Below are 18,136 nucleotides of genomic sequence, written 5' to 3'. Positions count from 1 at the left end.
ATTTTATTCCTGGTTTAGAAGTCTGTGAAGGAGAGCCAAGTATTATGCATTGCTATTAGTTGAATAAACCAAAGTGGGAGGTAGAATCCTTCACAAATATGTATATTTATTAAAAATATACTTAAAAGTAGAGATTAATATTCTCACTTTATATGTAGAATTTAAAAAATAATTTGGTAAGCATTTATTTGTTAAATACTTGAATGCTTCATGTAAATATTTTCTGAGTTTTTATCTTGTTTAGAAAGGGACATGTTAAGTTACTTGTGAAATATTTTTAATGAAATATTGAAAACATGTTAACTTTTCAGGTAGTGATGTTTTTAGATTCTGAATGGAGTTTAAAATATTGTGCATTTTTATTTTTTGGGTTTTTTTTTCCCCCAGCCCCGCTATAATTTTGTTTTTAAATCACCAGTTTGATTAGAAATTTAATTGTGTTGCCACTATTAATTAATTACTTAAGTAGTGTTCCAAGTTAAGGAACTTGGTTTTAGCTGCTGAGTGCTACTATCTTTTTTTTTTTTTTTTGCTAGTATCTTTTTTAAGGGATAGATTTAAGTTTAATCGAGAGCTATGAAAATTTCTTCTGTCTCTGTCATCTTCAAAACCTGTGTATCCCAGTTGAATGTGTAATTTATAAAAATTATCCTTGTTTTAATTTGGTATAAGCCAGCAGTATCCAGTATCAGCAAATAAGTGTAAGTGGGCTCCTACACAAACTTGAACTGGCCACAAGAGGGATCGGATTTCACCTATTATTTGAAAACCAAGTCAGACCGCTTATACTGACAGTCTCTTTTGGGAATCTTCAAATTAAGAAGTTTATTCTTTGTGAAATTTTATACTACCCTTGCTAGATAAGGGTGTGAAACTTTTCAAAAAGTACCACTTAACAGAAATTTGTAGGCATTAACTACAGGGAAAATAAGGTAATTTTTTTCCCCTTCCATTTCAGTGATCTTGGTATCTATTGGGATATTGTTTTAAAAATTATAATTGTGATTCCTTTAGGAATTTAGTAAATCGTCCACCTTAACTAATTTAGGAAAAATTGATATCTTTGTAGATAATTTTGATCTGTAAGATGATAAATATATTAAACTGAAAACAGAGTTTTAAAGAGATAATATTTGTAACATATATATAAGAAATATAATTTAAGCAGCATGTGATTCTCCTTTCTTACACAAGATTTTTCTAATAGTATAAACAGTTATGCGGCCCATCCAGGTATTTGTGAATGGAGTTTAAAATTTTGTTTTTAAATAGCACAAGTTTAGTTAGAAATTAAATAGTAGAAATGTTGCCTAAGAAACTTTGGTTTAGCTGTCTAAGTAGCTCACCACATAAATATTTTTAAACACCCTGTATGAATAAGTGGTAAGGTAGGCAATTATCATTTTCTGGATTAGAAAACAGAAACACGGTACTTAATTTGCATAACCAGGATGTGAAGGGAAACCTCATTTCTGATCATATTATCAAAGTGCTAAGTCTTGTCATGGCTCCAGAATTAGGTAATACTTTTGATAAAAGATGCTTTGACTATGGGCAGAGTAGAAAACTACTGGTGGTTTTAATCACCCTCTATAATTTTCAAAGTATTGAACAGGAGAGGGTTATCCCTTTAATTTTCTGGATAAGCTATTTTGTCTGATTGAAATATATTCAAAGAGATAATTATTTTTTTTATCTTTTGATTTTATTTTGCACTTAGAATAAAGCCCCGGAAGTGACTTTGTTAAGCCCTGAAGGGGTAGCTGTGAGCTTCTTTGGCTTGTAGGAACTGGGAAAGAGACAAAAGAAAAGAAGTTAAAATGTAAACAGAAACTGTGGGCTTGTTTCACAGTTTAAGAACATAGAGATTTAAAACTTGAGAGTTGGGACGCCTGGGTGGCTCAGTCGTTAAGCGTCTGCTTTCGGCTCAGGTCATGATTCCAGGGTTCTGGGATCGAGCCCCACGTTGGGCTCCCTGCTCAGCGGGAAGCCTGCTTCTCCCTCTCCCACTCCTCCTGCTTGTGTTCCCTCTCTCACTATGTCTGTCTGTCAAATAAATAAATAAAATTAAAAAAAAATAAATAAAACTTGAGAGTTAGAGCTCATACCAATTTTTTCCACTAGTTATTAAACATCTTTTGTGTGTGTGTGTGTGTGTGTGTGTAAGGCACTATGTTTTGTGGGGAATCCAAAGCCTGACTTATATGAAACTCATCCTCTAGTACGGAAGGTGTTACTTGGGAAGAAATAGTATAGTGTAGCATTGAAAGAGATAAAGGACATAGGAATAAATATAAGTTCTGGAGAGAGTACTTGTTAATAGACAGGAAATTAGAGAAGTCTTTGTGATTCTATCAGTATCACTGGAGATTTCTTTTTTGTGGGAGATACAGTAGATTTTGGCATTCAGAGATGGAATGAGGGAAGAAAGGTGGAGGGAAGTGTGGCATTCGTAGCAGAAAGAATTACCACACAAAACAATTGTGATTTTTAGAGAAGTTACTTCAGACAAGTGGCAGATTTGTTTGTTTTCTCTATCAGATAGAGGTTCAGAGATTTTGCTTTTATCAGAAAGTGTTACTTTGGGTCGGTCGTGGGTTCTAGCCAGTCTGCTCTCTTTATTCTAACACTTACCTATCAGTTAGTAGGTTTCCATATTCCTTGATATGCCAGTTTGGTGCTCCTTATTGTCCCAACCTGATTTTTAAAAGAAAATAATGAGATAATTTCCCTTTTTGAGTGTGTCCCATGGAGGTGTAGACTCCTAGAGCGAAAAGACTGTTTATCTGTATCACTTTATTTGACAGTGGTTGATACTGAATCCCTGAAAGTTGGAGGACCTGCCTAGGTCATACTACTTTGTGCCAGAATCAGGATAAGCAAGCAGCTTTCCTGACTACTGGTTTAATGCCCTTTGTTTTCATTATGCTGTTCACATGCAGTTTTACATTTTTATTTTTAGATTGAATGATCTAGAGATACTAGAATGAATGAGATTGGTAAGGAGTGGGTCTGTAACATGTGCCTTCTTTAAAATCAATGCCTAAATCCCTGTATTCTCTATAGCAGCTTTCTGGGCATGGTGATTGCCTTGGAAACAAGACAGTGTAAATTTATTCACACAGTATACAGTATTTGCAATTATTGATCATGAGGGGAAGAACAATTACTCCCTGCTGATTAGAAAAAAATCTCATTGCTTCATACTAGTAAATGTGTTCATTCACTTCAGGTTTTGTGGGGTTTGTTCGTTTGTTTTTTTCTTATGCAAGGAAAGGCTAGAAGAATAATTTTAGTGTTGAGATTGCTAATAAGTACCAGTTAGGCAATTTAATACCTTTGGTGTTACTAGTTTGCAAGCAATAGAATCTCCTACTACAAGGGTAAGCCCCCAGTAGATGTAGAGTCCCATTACCAGTGTTACAGGGAAATCTGACTAGATACTAAGTAGTGGTTTTTCTTTTATTTTTTTAAAGATTTATTTATTTATTAGAGAGAGAGAGAGTATACATGTGCATGTGCTTATGTGGGAGGGAGGGGCAGGGGGGAGAGAGAGAGAATCTTAAGCAGGCTCTACGCCTAGCACCAGGGCTCAATCTCAGGACCCTGAGATCATGACCTGAGCAGAAATCGAGAGTCGACACTTAACCGACTGAGCCACCTGGGTGCCCCTAGCATGGTTCTTCTTTTAGATTAGGGAATTCAGGTTGAGTTAAAGGATCAACTGTTAACTAATAAAAAGAAAGTTAGTGTTACTGAGCCAGTCTCTTTCTTGGTTACTCAATCTTTACAACATCCCCAAGAGATAGAAGCTATTGTTAATACTTGTATAGCAGCTGAGGAAATAGAAGCCCGGGTAAGTTAAGTAACTTGCCCAGTCAAAAAGGTAGTAAGTACCAGAGCTGTGACTTGATCCAGGTAGTCTTACTGTACTAACTACAAACAGTGTGTGTGTGTATATATATGTATATGGAGACGTGGTATATGTATACATACTATCTATGTTGTATATGTATGTATTGCATGTGTATATTTGTGTGTGTATTCGCATGATCTAGTAATAAAAGATTAGAACTAATACTCTGGAGGCCTGTGTTTTACTCCTAGTTCTAGGACCTTAGGCTACCACTTAACATCTTTGAGCCTCTGATTATTTGTTAGCAATATGAGTGAAAAATAACCATGTAGATCAAAGAGCTCCAGTGTTCAAGCTCTGAAATTCTCATGTTTGATTTTAAGCATTCTTTTCAAGTCAACCCAAAGTCAGTTGGCTTAGGTAAGGACTGTTAACAAGGAAAAAGGTACCATGTTGTACCTGGGTGTTTCTATTTCTCTAAATCTTGTTCTAATAAAATTTTGATAAATATAATCACCATGATACTAAAGCTCATTACTTACCCATTTTAATAAAAATAATTCTATTTCTATTTTTTTTGAAAGATTTTATTTATTTATTTGAGAGAGAGAGAATGAGAGAGAGAGAGAGCACATGAGAGGGGGGAGGGTCAGAGGGCGAAAGAGACTCCCTGCTGAGCAGGGAGCCCGATGTGGGACTCGATCCCGGGACTCCAGGATCATGACCTGAGCCGAAGGCAGTCGCTTAACCAACTGAGCCACCCAGGCGCCCTCTATTTTTATTTTTAAGATAAATAGAATGCATGTTATAGACTGTTAACTAACCTATCAGAAGCCTATATGTCAAACTCAGTTTCTAGGCACTGAAGTGTCTCTGATGGGCATTTGTTCCACTTTAATCTAAAGGCAGCATAGGTTTCCTTTGTGTGAGGGATCGGCTTTATTTAGGCTCTTTCACTGTTTTTTGTTTTGTTTTGTTTTAGGATTTTATTTATTTTATGTCTGTTGAGTTTATGTCTGCTGGAACTCGTCCTATGAATTGTTTTGATTTCGATCCCTGGATTTTTCTATGCATTGATTATTAAACCTTCATGAATTATAGGTGAAATGTAAAAATGTTGACTGACGGGCTGTGGCTGTTTCAAAAATTTAGATTCCATTTTATATTTAAAGTTTTAGAATACAGTAACCTCTTGACATATTCAAGGGATGAATGTTTTTGAAATATAAGTGTAACCTAAAATACAGAATTTATATTTGCTCGTAATCACTCCAGACAATTTAAACAGAAAGCCATTTATTACTGGGCATTAAAAAACTTACAGATTGTACTGTAAAGTAGTCAGTCATGAGACCTGCTGCCTCTTCTGTGACAAGAAGCTATCTGTCAGTTTGGGAAGCTGCTGCTACGGCACCAGACCCCACAGTGCACGGAACAGGGAGCTGTGACAAGCAGGGAGGGTCCCCTTTTGCTTGCTCCGGTAACCACCCTGCACTTGCTATAATCTGTACCCAAAAAGTGGGAGCCTTTTGATACTTAGGAAGCTAGTAGTTGAATGCTGGGCTCTTGGCTAACACTTTCTCATAAGAAGCAAACACCTCCACAATCATGCACACCTGCAGGAGTAGCTACAAGTAGCCTTAGCTCGTTTGCTGCTTAGAGATGTCATGTAAAAATGCCTCTTAAATCATACCCAGAACTCTAGCTGAAAGGGATTTTGAGAAACAGTATTTGTAACTTCGCAGATTCTACAGTAGAAGAAGTTACAGTGGGGGAAGGTTAGAATGACCCTTGAATGACCATCTGCTGTATTCACCACAAATACATTAGACAGGAGCAACTTCCCATAAAGCCTTATGTTCATAGAATACTGTAGACATTTAAAGGTAGTACTTAAATGTGTAGGATAAGTGAAGGAGGTGGTTAGAGGGCACAGTGAATGGAAAAGTACTTTACAGAGGGTGAAGGTGGGGGGAGTCCTCTCTATCAGAGGACAAGAGAGTTGCACGTGACAGACTAGCTCCCCCAACATTGCCAGAAGGTGATGGCCTGTGCAGAGGCTCCCACTGGAATCCTCCCTTCACTTAGGAAAAAAAAAAATCTCAAAAACAGCATCTGTGTAGCATACACTTGCTTTTCCTGGAATATCTCCGTAAAGCAGCTAAATCAGAAATGATTAAGTAAACTCTGCAGTACCTCGTGGACAAAAGCGCAGTGAACGCAGCATGCAGCGGGGACTGAGTTGTTGCAGTGCACTCGCTGATGACTGGCTGTTGGGTCACACTGCCTTTAACACCCATGCTTTTCGTCTTGAGCTGCAGCTTATGATTACTGTTTTCAGACAGTAATGTATGTTAATAAAAGGTCTGAATAGCCTAGGTTAAATATTCCAAACCTATCCAACGTTAGGCATTGGGAAATGCTTGTGGATTATATGTGAAATTACCTGCCATTATTTCACACAGGAAAGGAACACTATTTTGGTTATGTATTTATTTATATGACTTAAGTACTCAGAACAAGCAGGATGGGCATAAAATTTTGTAGGTATTTAAAGCTGAAATTTAGTGTTAAATCCAAAAAATGAACAGACAGTTCTATTTTACTTACCCTGTTTAACTAAAAAAAGCATTTTTAGATACTGATTTTCTTCCTAATTTCAGAATTCCCAGCGACTTCCTGATCAGTATCGCAGACACAGTTTATTTGGCAGCGGCAAGGATCAAACGGAGCGTTGGTGGAAAGCTTTGTCCCACCAGCTCATGGCTGAGGGATTCTTGGTAGAAGTTCCTGGGAAACGCAAATTTATAAGGATTTGCACTCTTACAGAAAAGGTAAGCGATGTAGACACCCACCTGTTTGATTTAATTTTTCTCACTATGTATTAAAAGATTCTTCTTGTGTTCAATAGGGCAGATGTTGGCTTCATGAAGCCGGTACAGACTTTCCTAAGAAACTTATCCTTCAAACTAATGAAGAATTGTGTCCGAGGGCGTTTCTTCTACCAAGGTTCATTTTTCAGTGTTTTTTTTTTTTAACTTCTGGTTTTTTGTTGTTGAATGTCAAATTATACCAATTCACAGGCACCACAAAGATAAAATGAGTAAAGATTGCTTTGCATACCTCTTTTAGCTAGTTTGAAGATGGGAATTAGTGGGTGAAAGATAAATCATAGAACATTTCTTGATTGATAGGAAGTAGTTGAGTATAGTATTTAGAAAGCTACTTTCCCATTGATTAAAGAAGCAGCACTGAGATCAATGTTGAAGAATCCATATATCATATTTCCTTCTTATGTGTAGAAGGTGGGAAGGGAATACACTTGTTGCCTTCTTTTTCGTACCTTACATGTTATCGATGATTTATGGGTTTTTTTTCCTTTTTTAAAAAATTGAGATATAATTGACATATAACATTGTGTAAGTTTGAAGTGTACAACATGTTGGTGTGATAGATTTATATATTGTAATATGATTACTATAGTGGCTTAGCTAATACCTCTATCATGTCACATAATTATCATTTCTTTTTTTTTTTTTTAAAGATTTTATTTATTTATTTGAGAGAGAGAGAGTGAGAGACAGAGAGCATGAGAGGGAGGAGGGTCAGAGGGAGAAGCAGACTCCCTGCCGAGCAGGGAGCCCGATGCGGGACTTGATCCTGGGACTCCAGGATCATGACCTGAGCCGAAGGCAGTCGATTAACCAACTGAGCCACCCAGGTGCCCTAATTATCATTTCTGTGTTGAGAACAACCTAGTCTCTTCACAACCTTGAAGTTTATAATACAGTGTTGTTGACGGTAATCCCTATATTATGCATTAGATTATCAATTTTTCTTTTAAACTTAAAAAACTCTAAAGATCTTTAAACTTTATTTTTTTACATTTTATTTATTTAAAGATTTTATTTATTTATTTGACAGGGAGAGAGACAGCGAGAGAGGGAACACAAGCAGGGGAAGTGGGTGAGGGAGAAGCAGGCTTCCCGCCAAGCAGGGAGCCTGATGCGGGGCTTGATCCCAGGACCCTGGGATCATGACCTGAGCGAAAGGCAGATGCTTAAACGACTGAGCCACCCAGGCACCCCGAGCTTTAAACTTTAAAGAGTTTAAAAATCACTTTCCAGAGCTTGTTCTAAAAAAAAAAATTTAATTAAAAAAAATCTCAGTTTTGGGATGCCTGAGGTGCTCTGTCAGTTAAACGTCTGCCTTCAGCTCAGGTCATGATCCCAGGGTCCTAAGATCGAGTCCCGCATCTGGCTCCCTGCTCAGTGGGGAGCCTGCTTCTCCCTCTGCCTGCCACTCCCCTTGCTTGTGTTCTCTCTCTCTGACAAATAAATAAATAAAATCTTTAAAAATCAATCAATAAAAAAAATCTCAGTTTTAAAACAGTAATAGAATCTCATCTGTGTTTCTGAGAGTGGATGCATTATGATATTAGATAATTAGATAATTACATTTTAGCATTTGAGATAATTTAATTTTATTATTTTTTAGTTCTAAAACTGTACCACCTGGCATTGAACAGTGTTCCTCTAATCAAGTACCAACTGAATTAACCACGGAGAAGAAGGTTGGTTTGTTAAAGAGGTGGTTCTTACTGATTTCCTTTTTTATTGAATGAAATGCCGTATGTAACAAAATATAAACTTTGGAAAGAGTAGTGATGTGAATAGAATAAAATATGCAGTATGTGATTTCTGGAGCTAATAAGACAGTTAAAAATATTTGAGAAAGTAACTTATTTTAATTTTTTTAAAGCCTGTTTTATAACTCATTTGGCCTGGAGTTTTTTTTACACATTATGATACACATAATTGATAAAAAAAAATAAGCATGATTCCTAAATGTTCTCATTAAAGCTATACACACAATCACACACACATGCACACATACTTTCTTGCTTTGTTTTTGGATCTTAGATAACAATTACAGATTAAAGACCCACAGGCAGACTTCAGCTAATTGGAACACTGGAGTAATAGGAAAATGTGCTGAATTAAATTTTTTGGTAAAGTTTTTCTGTTTTATTAAAATATGCAGAATTTAACTGAATCATTTTATACCTTTGGCATCTGCTGTGCCTCAAATAATTATTTTGATCATATATTCTCTATAGATTTGGGAGAAATAGGACATTACATTTCTAACTGCCTTTAGAATCCTAGAAGTTGATAATCCAAGAGCTATTTTCAGGTGATGACTTTTATTTGATGACTTGGTTAATCAGAGGAAAAGTTGTCATCGTGAGATTTTTGTATCTTTTTTTTTTTTTTTTTTTGTATTTGAAAGTTTTTGAAACTTCTGATTTTTTGTAATGGACCTTTATATGTTTAAAAGCAGCCTAACTTGGAGAAGATGTATTCTCATAAAGGATCTGATAAAATTTCTTCTGGGAGAAACATTCCTAAAAAAAGGTACAGAGTTCAAAATGTTTATTTTCTATGTTTACTGTATCAACACCTTTTTTATTTCTTTCCTAAAGAGAAAGGTCTATCAGATGTTGGGCTATTTCATTGGCAGAAGGAAGTTAAAGTTAAAGCATAAGCCTCCAGTATTATAATTATTAAAGAAGACCTATAAAATGATAGTATTAATGTTAATTTAATAGCTAATACTTCTTGGGTATTATTGTTTGCCAAGCTGCATGCTAAATGCTAAGTATTTTATTTGTAATATTTCATTTAATTGTTACAACGATCTATGAGTTAGCTTCTATTATTTATTCCCATTTTCAAGTTGAAGATACCAGGGGTTAAGAAGTTAACTAACTAACATATGGCAGAGCTGACTTTCAAATCTATATTCATCAACCTCTAGCATCTAAACACTCATTACATATGTATAAAATATATATTCCAAGGCCATATAAAATATATTTTATGGCAGCATAAAATGGTAGATATTAGAGTTGGTAGAAATGGTGAAGGTACCTGTTGTACTTTGGAACTTAATATTTGACTTGCTGACTTAATGAAAGTGTGGAGAATGTACAGAATTACAGAAGGTCTAAAGATGGAGAATTTGAAAAACTTGTCAGGACCTGTATACAGATTATTGAATGGACTTTGTTTATATACATATCAGGTGAATGTAAGTTAATGTGCTCTGATACTGTTACTCTCTAGTGGATTTCTCACTTAGATAATACTGTTTTGGATCTGACAGAAACATTTACCATAATACCAGTCTCTCACTCAAAACAATTTCTTTTTGTTTAGATATGGGGTAATTAATTACAATGTGTAAACAAAAGGGTTAAGGAGTATATAAAATAAGATATCCGTTCAGTGTGCTGAAGCATTTCTTTATTTAAACATTTATTATGTTTTTGCCAAACATCTTTGTGCCAGGTATTACTCTAGGCATGGGGATTTGGTGGGGAAAAATAGAGATATAGTCACTGGCCCTCCCAGGGTTTATACTCTAGTGGGATATACAGGTAGGGGAACATAAAATTACAATCCAGGGTTATAGCACTTTGGAAACACACTCTGGAAATTACACTTGAGGCTTAGGTAGAAGTTCAGTGACGTGGGAGAGGTTCTCTGAGCAGAGGAATGGCCCACGTATTAAAACCTGAAAGCAAGAGAGGGTGTGATATGATCAAGGAACTCAACAGTCCTAGCAATTACCTGGTAGAGGGAAGCAGGGGGGATGGTGAAAATTTAAGACTGAGAATTAAATAGGGTCCAGAATATCCAGTTCCTATCAAGCCCTCAACTTGATCATAAAGGCATTTGAGTTGGGAGCTAAGGAAGGATTTTCAGTAGGACAGTGACATCAAATTTATGATTGAGAACAGAGGTTGACATTTCCATCAAGGATCAGATAGTAAATAATTTAGGCTCTGAGGGCTATGTGGTCCTGTCTAACTTTGCTCTTCTAGCCTTAAAGCAGCCATAGTTGATATGTAAAGAAATGAGTGGGGGGTGCCTGGGTGGCTCAGATGGTTAAGCGTCTGCCTTCAGCTCAGGTCATGATCTCAGGGTCCTGGGATCAAGCCCCACATCGGGCTCCTGCTCAGCGAGGAGCCTGCTTCTCCCTCTCCCTCTGCCTCTTTCCCTGCTCATGCTTTCTCTCTCTCTCTCTGTATCTCTGTGTCTCAAATGAATAAATAAAATCTTTAAAAAAAAAAAATGAGTGTGGCTGTGTTCCAATAAAACTTTATTTATGGACCCTGAAATTTGAATTTCATATAATTTTCACATGTCACAAAATGTTCTTTTAATTTTTTTTAACTGTTTAAAAATGTAAGAAACCATCCTTAGCTTACAACCCTTACCAGAACAGACAGGTTTGTCCTGTGCGCCCTAGTGTGCCAACCCTTGATCGGTGACTCTGGTTGTGGAGGGAATGGAAGGCAGGAGGATCAGGGTGTAGAGTCACAAATAAGGAGGCTATTGCAGTAGCATTCACAAGAGAAGGTGGGACCTTAGACGAGGGAAGTGGCAGTGGGCATGGAAGGAAACAACTGTAAGATATTTAGGAGCTAGAATTGTTAGGACTCAGTGATTGAAAAGACACGTGGGCTAGGGAAAGTGGAGAACTTGAACATGACACTTAGGTTTGTGTCTGATCGCAGGTTCCCTTCACTGGCAACATTAGAGGAACACAGGTTTGAGAGGTTGGATATTTAGGGGATGAGTTTAGTGATAGACATACTGGGTTTGACATACCTGTGGAGTCACCCAGAAATTACTTTTAATATATGGGCTTAGTGTATAGGAGTGAGAAAGATGCTTACACATCAATAACTCTTATTTTGAAGTTCATTTGAATTTTCATTAAAATAATTCATGTACATGGTTTTAAAAGTCAGTTGGTACTTAATGGCATATAACAAAACAAGCCAGTTCACAACCTTCCCAAACCCACTTTGCTCTGTTCTGTAGAAGTGGTCATCCTCAAATCTTTATCAGCTGGGCTCACTGATATTTGCCTCCATTTTTTTTAAGGGGGGGAGGGGCAGAAGGAGAGGGAGAGAGAGAATCTCAAGCAGGCTTCCCGCTGAGCACAGAGCCTGTCCTGGGGCTCGATCTCATGACCCTGAGATCATGACCTGAGCCAAAATCAAGAGTCAGACACTTAACAAACTGAGCCACCCAGGTGCCCCGCCTCCATATTTCTAAGTGACATGCTTAGATTACTATTTTTGGACCTATCAGTTTTAGAAGTTTTTTTGTTGACCTATAATGGTAGATTAGGGCTTATCTCCCATATGCCCTTCCCCCATTTCCCTTCCTTCAGTTCCCCCCTTGACCAAAACAGAATTATATTTCAAGTTTTGGTCATATTAACAATTTGTTCTTACGTTATTATACTTAACACAAATATTGTATACTACTAAGCCAAACTGTGGCTATGGCCACCACTACTTTAATTTTCCTTGATGTTAGTAATTGTCTTTTTTGTTACTCATTTTTCTTTTCTCTTGTTTTCAATTTCTTTTTGTTTGTTTACTCTCTTGGAGTCCTTGACTTTATATTCCCTTCCATCTAATAAGATTTTAATTTTAGTTATTGAAATCTTAATTTCTAAGAACTATTTCTTGTTCCATTTCTTCTTTCTTTAACATAGCAATCTTTTCTTGTTTCGTGGGTAGAACATCTCCACTTTTTTTTTTTTCAAAAGATTTATTTATTTATTAGAGAGAGAGCATGAGGCAGGGAGGGGCAGAGGGAGAGGGAGAGAGAAACTCTAGCAGAGTGCAGAGCCTGATGCAGGGCTTGATCCCATGACCCTGAGATCACGACCTGAGCCAAAACCAAGACTTGGATGTTTAACCGACTGTGTCACCCAGGCGCCCCCAACATCTCTACTTTTTGATGATACTCATTATAGTTATTTTGGACTTTTCTTCTGTGCACTTGTAATAGCATTCATTGGCAAAACATTTATTATTAAATGTTTTCCATGTATATTTCTGCTTCAGGGCTATATTACCCATATTTTGCCAGTATATATGATAATAAAATTTATTTGTGAAATAACTTAAAATACCATTCTCCAAGCAGTACATTAGTATAAAGACTTTTATAAATACTAAGATAAAGGTTAATATAATTATATTATTTAAAACAAATTTATAATGATCTTGAGTAACCTGATATTACTAATTCTTTGAACTGGAGTTATTTTTTCTCAGGTTTAAATCTCCTTATTTTAGTGATAAGATTTGATAATTGTGAAAATCTTCCTTTACACTATAGATTTTGAATTCTTGCAGCAGAGAAATTTATAAACATTTCTTAACTATCAAACATGTTCCCTCCTTTCCTTACCAACAGAGGGCTTTATTTAAATTTGGCATCTCTTATATAGGCCACTCCATACAATTTCATTTTCATATCTTTTCATCTTTATAATTAATTTATCAATGAGAAATGCTTGTTGTAGAAATTGGTTTTCTGTCTAGTTTGCTGCCTAGCACCTTCCATGTTGTTTGCTAATTGCATGTTTTTTAATCTTTCTTTTGTGGAGTCAAAAGAGAAATTATTCCCTTTGGCTTATTTTTGTTTGATTTTGAAGAAAATTGTGAACAGTTTGATTAATCCCATGCTAATGTTCCTCACCAACCAAAAATTAGTGATGTCACAGTAAAGAATCATAGATTGTATCTCTCTTGGTCAAAAAAAGTTATCTTCAGTATAGATAAGGAGTATTTCAAAGAATATGGTTGAGGACGAGGACGGGGCAAATGCTGTTTTTAAGTATACTAAATTTTGATGAATTCAAATTACAGTTTTAACTTTACCATTATAATGAATGCATTTGATTGAAATTGTTCAAAATCTAGGCTGTCATATAAATCACAGTTATTTTACTGGTATTATGAAGAGTAAATGTTACTATTGACTTGGAACAATATTCTCGTTTTGGGGGTGATACAAAAAGTGAACTTGGTGAAAGAAAAACCTTTACTACTTATTTTCTTTTAAATATTTTAGCATCACGGTGCATTCACCAGGAAAATCTTGCAAGTCCTCAGAACCTGTTATTTCAGCTCAAGAGCAGGAGACTCAGGTACGGCTTTTGTGAAAAGGCAGAATTTGAAATGATTATATGCATGCTTAAAATTTTGTTGCCAGTATTTTAAAAATTGTTCTTTAGCTATGAGTCTGAAGTACAGTTAATTTTTCATCCTAAGGGAAAATGTAATAGCTGAAGCTCTAAAAATAAAGGACCAGATTTTTCTAAGTACATTAAAAAAAAACCAAACAAACGTTGAGTTGTTTCTTTGTTCTTTGTTCAGACTGTGTTATATGGCAAATTGGTTGAAGCCAGGCAGAAACATGCCAATAAAATGGATGTCCCTCCAGCTATTCTGGCAACAAATAAAATACTGTTGGATATGGCCAGAATGAGGTAAGCTGTCTGTCTGCATATGTTCTAACTTATTTTCTTCTAACATAATAGATTTGTAACGTAGATTGTTCAGTGTCAGTACGACTTGGGGTCCAGCTGCCCTGTCTGTGAGGTGACTCCCCAGTCGCCCATGCTACTGCCACCATCTCTCCATTGAGCTGCAGGCCTGCATCTCCATGTGAATAGAAACCAGATGTTTTCAGCCACGACATGCAGTATATATAAAATCTAACTCATTATCCACAAACCCTCCATGCATGCATTTAGTGCAACTACCAAAACTCTTCTTTCTGAATTTCTTATTTTTGTCAATTCATACCTTCATGTTCTCAGTGACACATGTTTAAAACCCATGGTGTTATTTTCACTCCTCTAGCATGGATACCCGTCTTACTCTTACTTAATAGTTTTGAGACTTTTCATTTCAGTGTTTCTTATGTGTCTGTGTATGCCGTCCTCTCTCTTTTTTGTGACACCGTGTTAGTTCAGACCATTGCTCCTGGACTATTGCAAAAGCCTCTTAACTAGTTAATCTTTCTTTCATCTCTCCATCTCTGTTTCATCTGATACATGAGACCAAATCAGTCTTTCTTTCTCATGTCGTACTTCTGCTTAACTAGTTCCCCACCGTCTTAACTTCTTTAGCTTATAATTTAGGGCCCTCCATTTATGGACTTAAACATACTTTTACATCCATGTCACAGAATTTTGAGTGGTTTATCTGACCATTTGTTGAAGACCCCCTTTCAAATTCCATGTGTTTATTTACAGTGTTGCTTCTGCCTTGTTTCCTTGATTCCCCAAAACTCCTGCTAGGAAATCCTTCAAGATCTGCCTTTATTAATTTCTCCATGAAGTCTTTCGTGCTCTTAGCAGCAAAGTAATTCCTCTCTCTGGAATTCATAAAGGACTTTAAAATGTAAATTTAGAAGATGCTTTATGACACTTCTCACATAATGCTTTAGTTATTTTTTGTTATTATTGGTATACATGTGTCATATCTTCCAGATTTTAAACTCTGTGAATAAAGATACTGTTTTCCTCATCATTTTGTGTCTTCCAAAGCACCTAGCACAATGCCTAATAAGCATGAGGTGGTCAATAAATATTTAGAAGAAATTATTTCCAAAGAACAGTTGTTTGAGGGACGCCTGGGTAGCTCAGTGGGTTAAGCATCTGCCTTCAGCTCAGGTCATGATCCCATGAGTCCTGTATCGGTCTCTTTGCTCAGTGGGGAGCCTGTTTCTCCCTTTGCCTGCCACTCCCCCTGCTTGTGCTCTCTCTCTCTCTGATAGATAAATAAATAAATAAATAAATAAATAAATAAATAAATAAATAAATAAAATCTTTCAAAAAAATTTCTATCTTTAAAAAGAACAGTTGTTTGATAATTGTATTTATCTTTTATACTCTTTTAAAAAATTGTTTTTGTCATGAAATTTCATCCAAAAGATGTTACTTTAGTATAGAAATTTTAATAATATAGTGCTTATATTTTAAAATAATTATTAAAAGTAAATATTCAAAAACCACATTTTAGTATTTAGTGAAGATAATTTAAAGGAAAAGGAGTAATAATTAGATTGGCAGATTTTTAGAAAGTAGACATACAGTCTCTTGGATATTGGACGCAATAAGAAATACTGAGTTAAAAGCCTAAAGTAGTTAGCAAGTTTATTATTATAGGTAAATACTTTGTAAATAATGAATTAGATTTTCTTTTGAGTTTCTTAGTCTGTTAGTTGTCCTCAGAATCTCATAGTTTTTTTATATCTATAAAAGTAATAATAGTGATAAGTTCAGTAACAGAGTAGAACATTAGCCTGTTTCTTCATGCTAATGGCCTGTTTACCAGTTAGTACTGTGTTTTTGTGGTGATAATGATGGTGGTGTTTTTACTCATAAATTGCTAAAATAATAAATCTTTAAATGGTAGAAAGCAAAGAGAGACATCATTACTTGTATAACACATTGTTTTTGGTTGTTGGAAAAGTATATGTTTATTGAGTGTTAATATGAAGCTAAACATCAGCTATGTTGCTGGAGTGATAATGTTTTAATGGTTTCTTGACTTTTTAATTTTTTTAAATGACAGACCTACTACATTTGAAAATGTGAAAAGGATCGATGGTGTGTCTGAAGGCAAAGCTAATATGTTGACCCCTCTGTTGGAAGTTATTGAACATTTCTGTCAAATAAATAGCATTCAGGTAAAATACTGTGGTTTGCAGGAACTGTGAGAGAATAAACATTTTCTGATGATTTCAAAACACCTTCCAAAAGCAACATTTTCTCCCTTTACAGTTGACCCTTGAACAATGTGAGAGGTTAGGGGCGCTGACCCCCACACGGTCAAAAATGCATGTATAACTTTTGACTCCCCACAAACCTAACTACTAATAGCCTACTGTTGACTGGAAGCCTTACTGAGAACACATACAGTTGATTAACACATATTTTGTATGTTATATGTTTTATTTACTGTATTCTTTTCTTTTTTAGGATTTTATTTATTTGCTTGAGAGAGAGAGAGCACAAGCGGGGGTGGGGAGACGGGCAGAGGGAGGGGGAGAAGCAGACTCCTCACTGAACAGGGAGCCCGATGTGGGGCTCCATCCCAGAACGCCGAGATCATGACCTGAGCCGAAGGCAGATACTTAACTGACTGAGCCACCCAGGTGCCCCTATATACTATATTCTTATAATAAAGTAAGCTAGAGAAGAGAAGATGTTATTAAGAAAATCATAAGGGAGGGATGCCTGGGTGGTTCAGTTGGTTGAGTGTCCAACTCTTATTTCAGCTCCGGTCATGATCTCAGGGTCATGAGATCAAGCTCTGCATTGGGCTCCATGCTCAGCCAGGAGTCTGCTTGAGAATCTCTCTCTTCCTCTCCCTCTGCCCCTCTCCCCCTCTCGTGCGTACTCTCTCTCTCAAATAAATAAATCTTAAAAAAAAAAAAAAAGGAAAATCATAAGGGGTTGATGAAGGGGAGGTGGGTGGGGGATGGGCTAGATGGGTCATGGCTATTAAGGAGGGCACTTTTGTGATGAGCACTGGGTGTTGTATGTAAGTGATGAGTCACTAAGTTCTGTCCCTGAAACCAATATTACACTATATGTTAACTAACTAGAATTTAAATAAAAACTTGAAACAAAGCAAATCAAAGTCATAAGGAAGAGAAAATACATTTATAGCACTGTACTGTATTTATTGAAAAAAATCTGCATATAAGTGGACCTGGCCAGTTCAAACTGTTTTGTTCAAGGGTGAACTGTATTTTCATTTCCACACCAGACACTTAGAAAATCGATTCAGATTGCTCCTATAGTAAATCACATACAAAAAGATGTTAGTTACCTAATTTTTAAGATGATACTTAAGTAGTTGCCCAGGCTGCTCATATCTTTCTATTCTGTTGAGCAATTTTGCTTTTAAATTTGAAAAAGTACTGTGTTTTAGGTTGATAGATTATTTTACTTTCAAATGGAGATACAAATTAGAGTTGCAAAGTTGTCCTTGCTATCAGTTGGCACGGAGCCCAGCCACTTTCTTTTTTGTATTATTTATTTTATTCCCTAATTACCCTCTACTTCCAGTCTTGCTGTCTTTTGATATTAAGTAGAATACATGTTCTTTTCTTTAGTCTTAATAGCGTTTTCTTCCTATCCTTTTATTACTCCTTGCTCCACTATAAATGGCCATTTCCAGAAGGATCCTTTCGGTTTCTTTCTTTAAACTCCACATGCAGACTCTATTACTTTGTGTACTCCAATATAGAAGGTGAGGCATTGTGAGGTGGTAGAAAGTCTACTGGACTCAGAATCAGGGAATCAGGAATTTAATTCCACCATAGTCTACCTGGAGAAGCCAAATGTTTTTTTGTTTGTGTGTGTATGTGTGTGTTTTAAAGA

General features: G+C 36.1%; 1 protein-coding gene across 3 annotated transcripts in view; it reads left to right on the top strand.

Annotated features, from left to right (window-relative positions):
• The window catches only part of WRN (WRN RecQ like helicase), a 153,726-nt gene that overhangs the window by 112,604 nt on the left and 22,986 nt on the right, over positions 1–18,136 (top strand). For 2 of the 3 annotated variants that reach the window (XM_078069649.1, XM_078069646.1), the window contains exons 24-30: positions 6,520–6,690; positions 6,768–6,865; positions 8,354–8,429; positions 9,197–9,273; positions 13,807–13,882; positions 14,112–14,224; positions 16,320–16,434. In XM_078069649.1, coding sequence (XP_077925775.1) covers positions 6,520–6,690; positions 6,768–6,865; positions 8,354–8,429; positions 9,197–9,273; positions 13,807–13,882; positions 14,112–14,224; positions 16,320–16,434 — 726 coding nt within the window. The remainder of the gene's footprint in view (positions 1–6,519; positions 6,691–6,767; positions 6,866–8,353; positions 8,430–9,196; positions 9,274–13,806; positions 13,883–14,111; positions 14,225–16,319; positions 16,435–18,136) is intronic. The other variant, XM_078069648.1, reaches the window with a different exon arrangement.

This window comes from Halichoerus grypus, chromosome 3 (assembly GCF_964656455.1).
Source record: "Halichoerus grypus chromosome 3, mHalGry1.hap1.1, whole genome shotgun sequence".
Classification (NCBI taxonomy): Eukaryota; Metazoa; Chordata; class Mammalia; order Carnivora; family Phocidae; genus Halichoerus; species Halichoerus grypus.
Note: the sequence above shows the minus strand (reverse complement) of the source record. Positions and strands in the feature narration are given on the sequence as shown.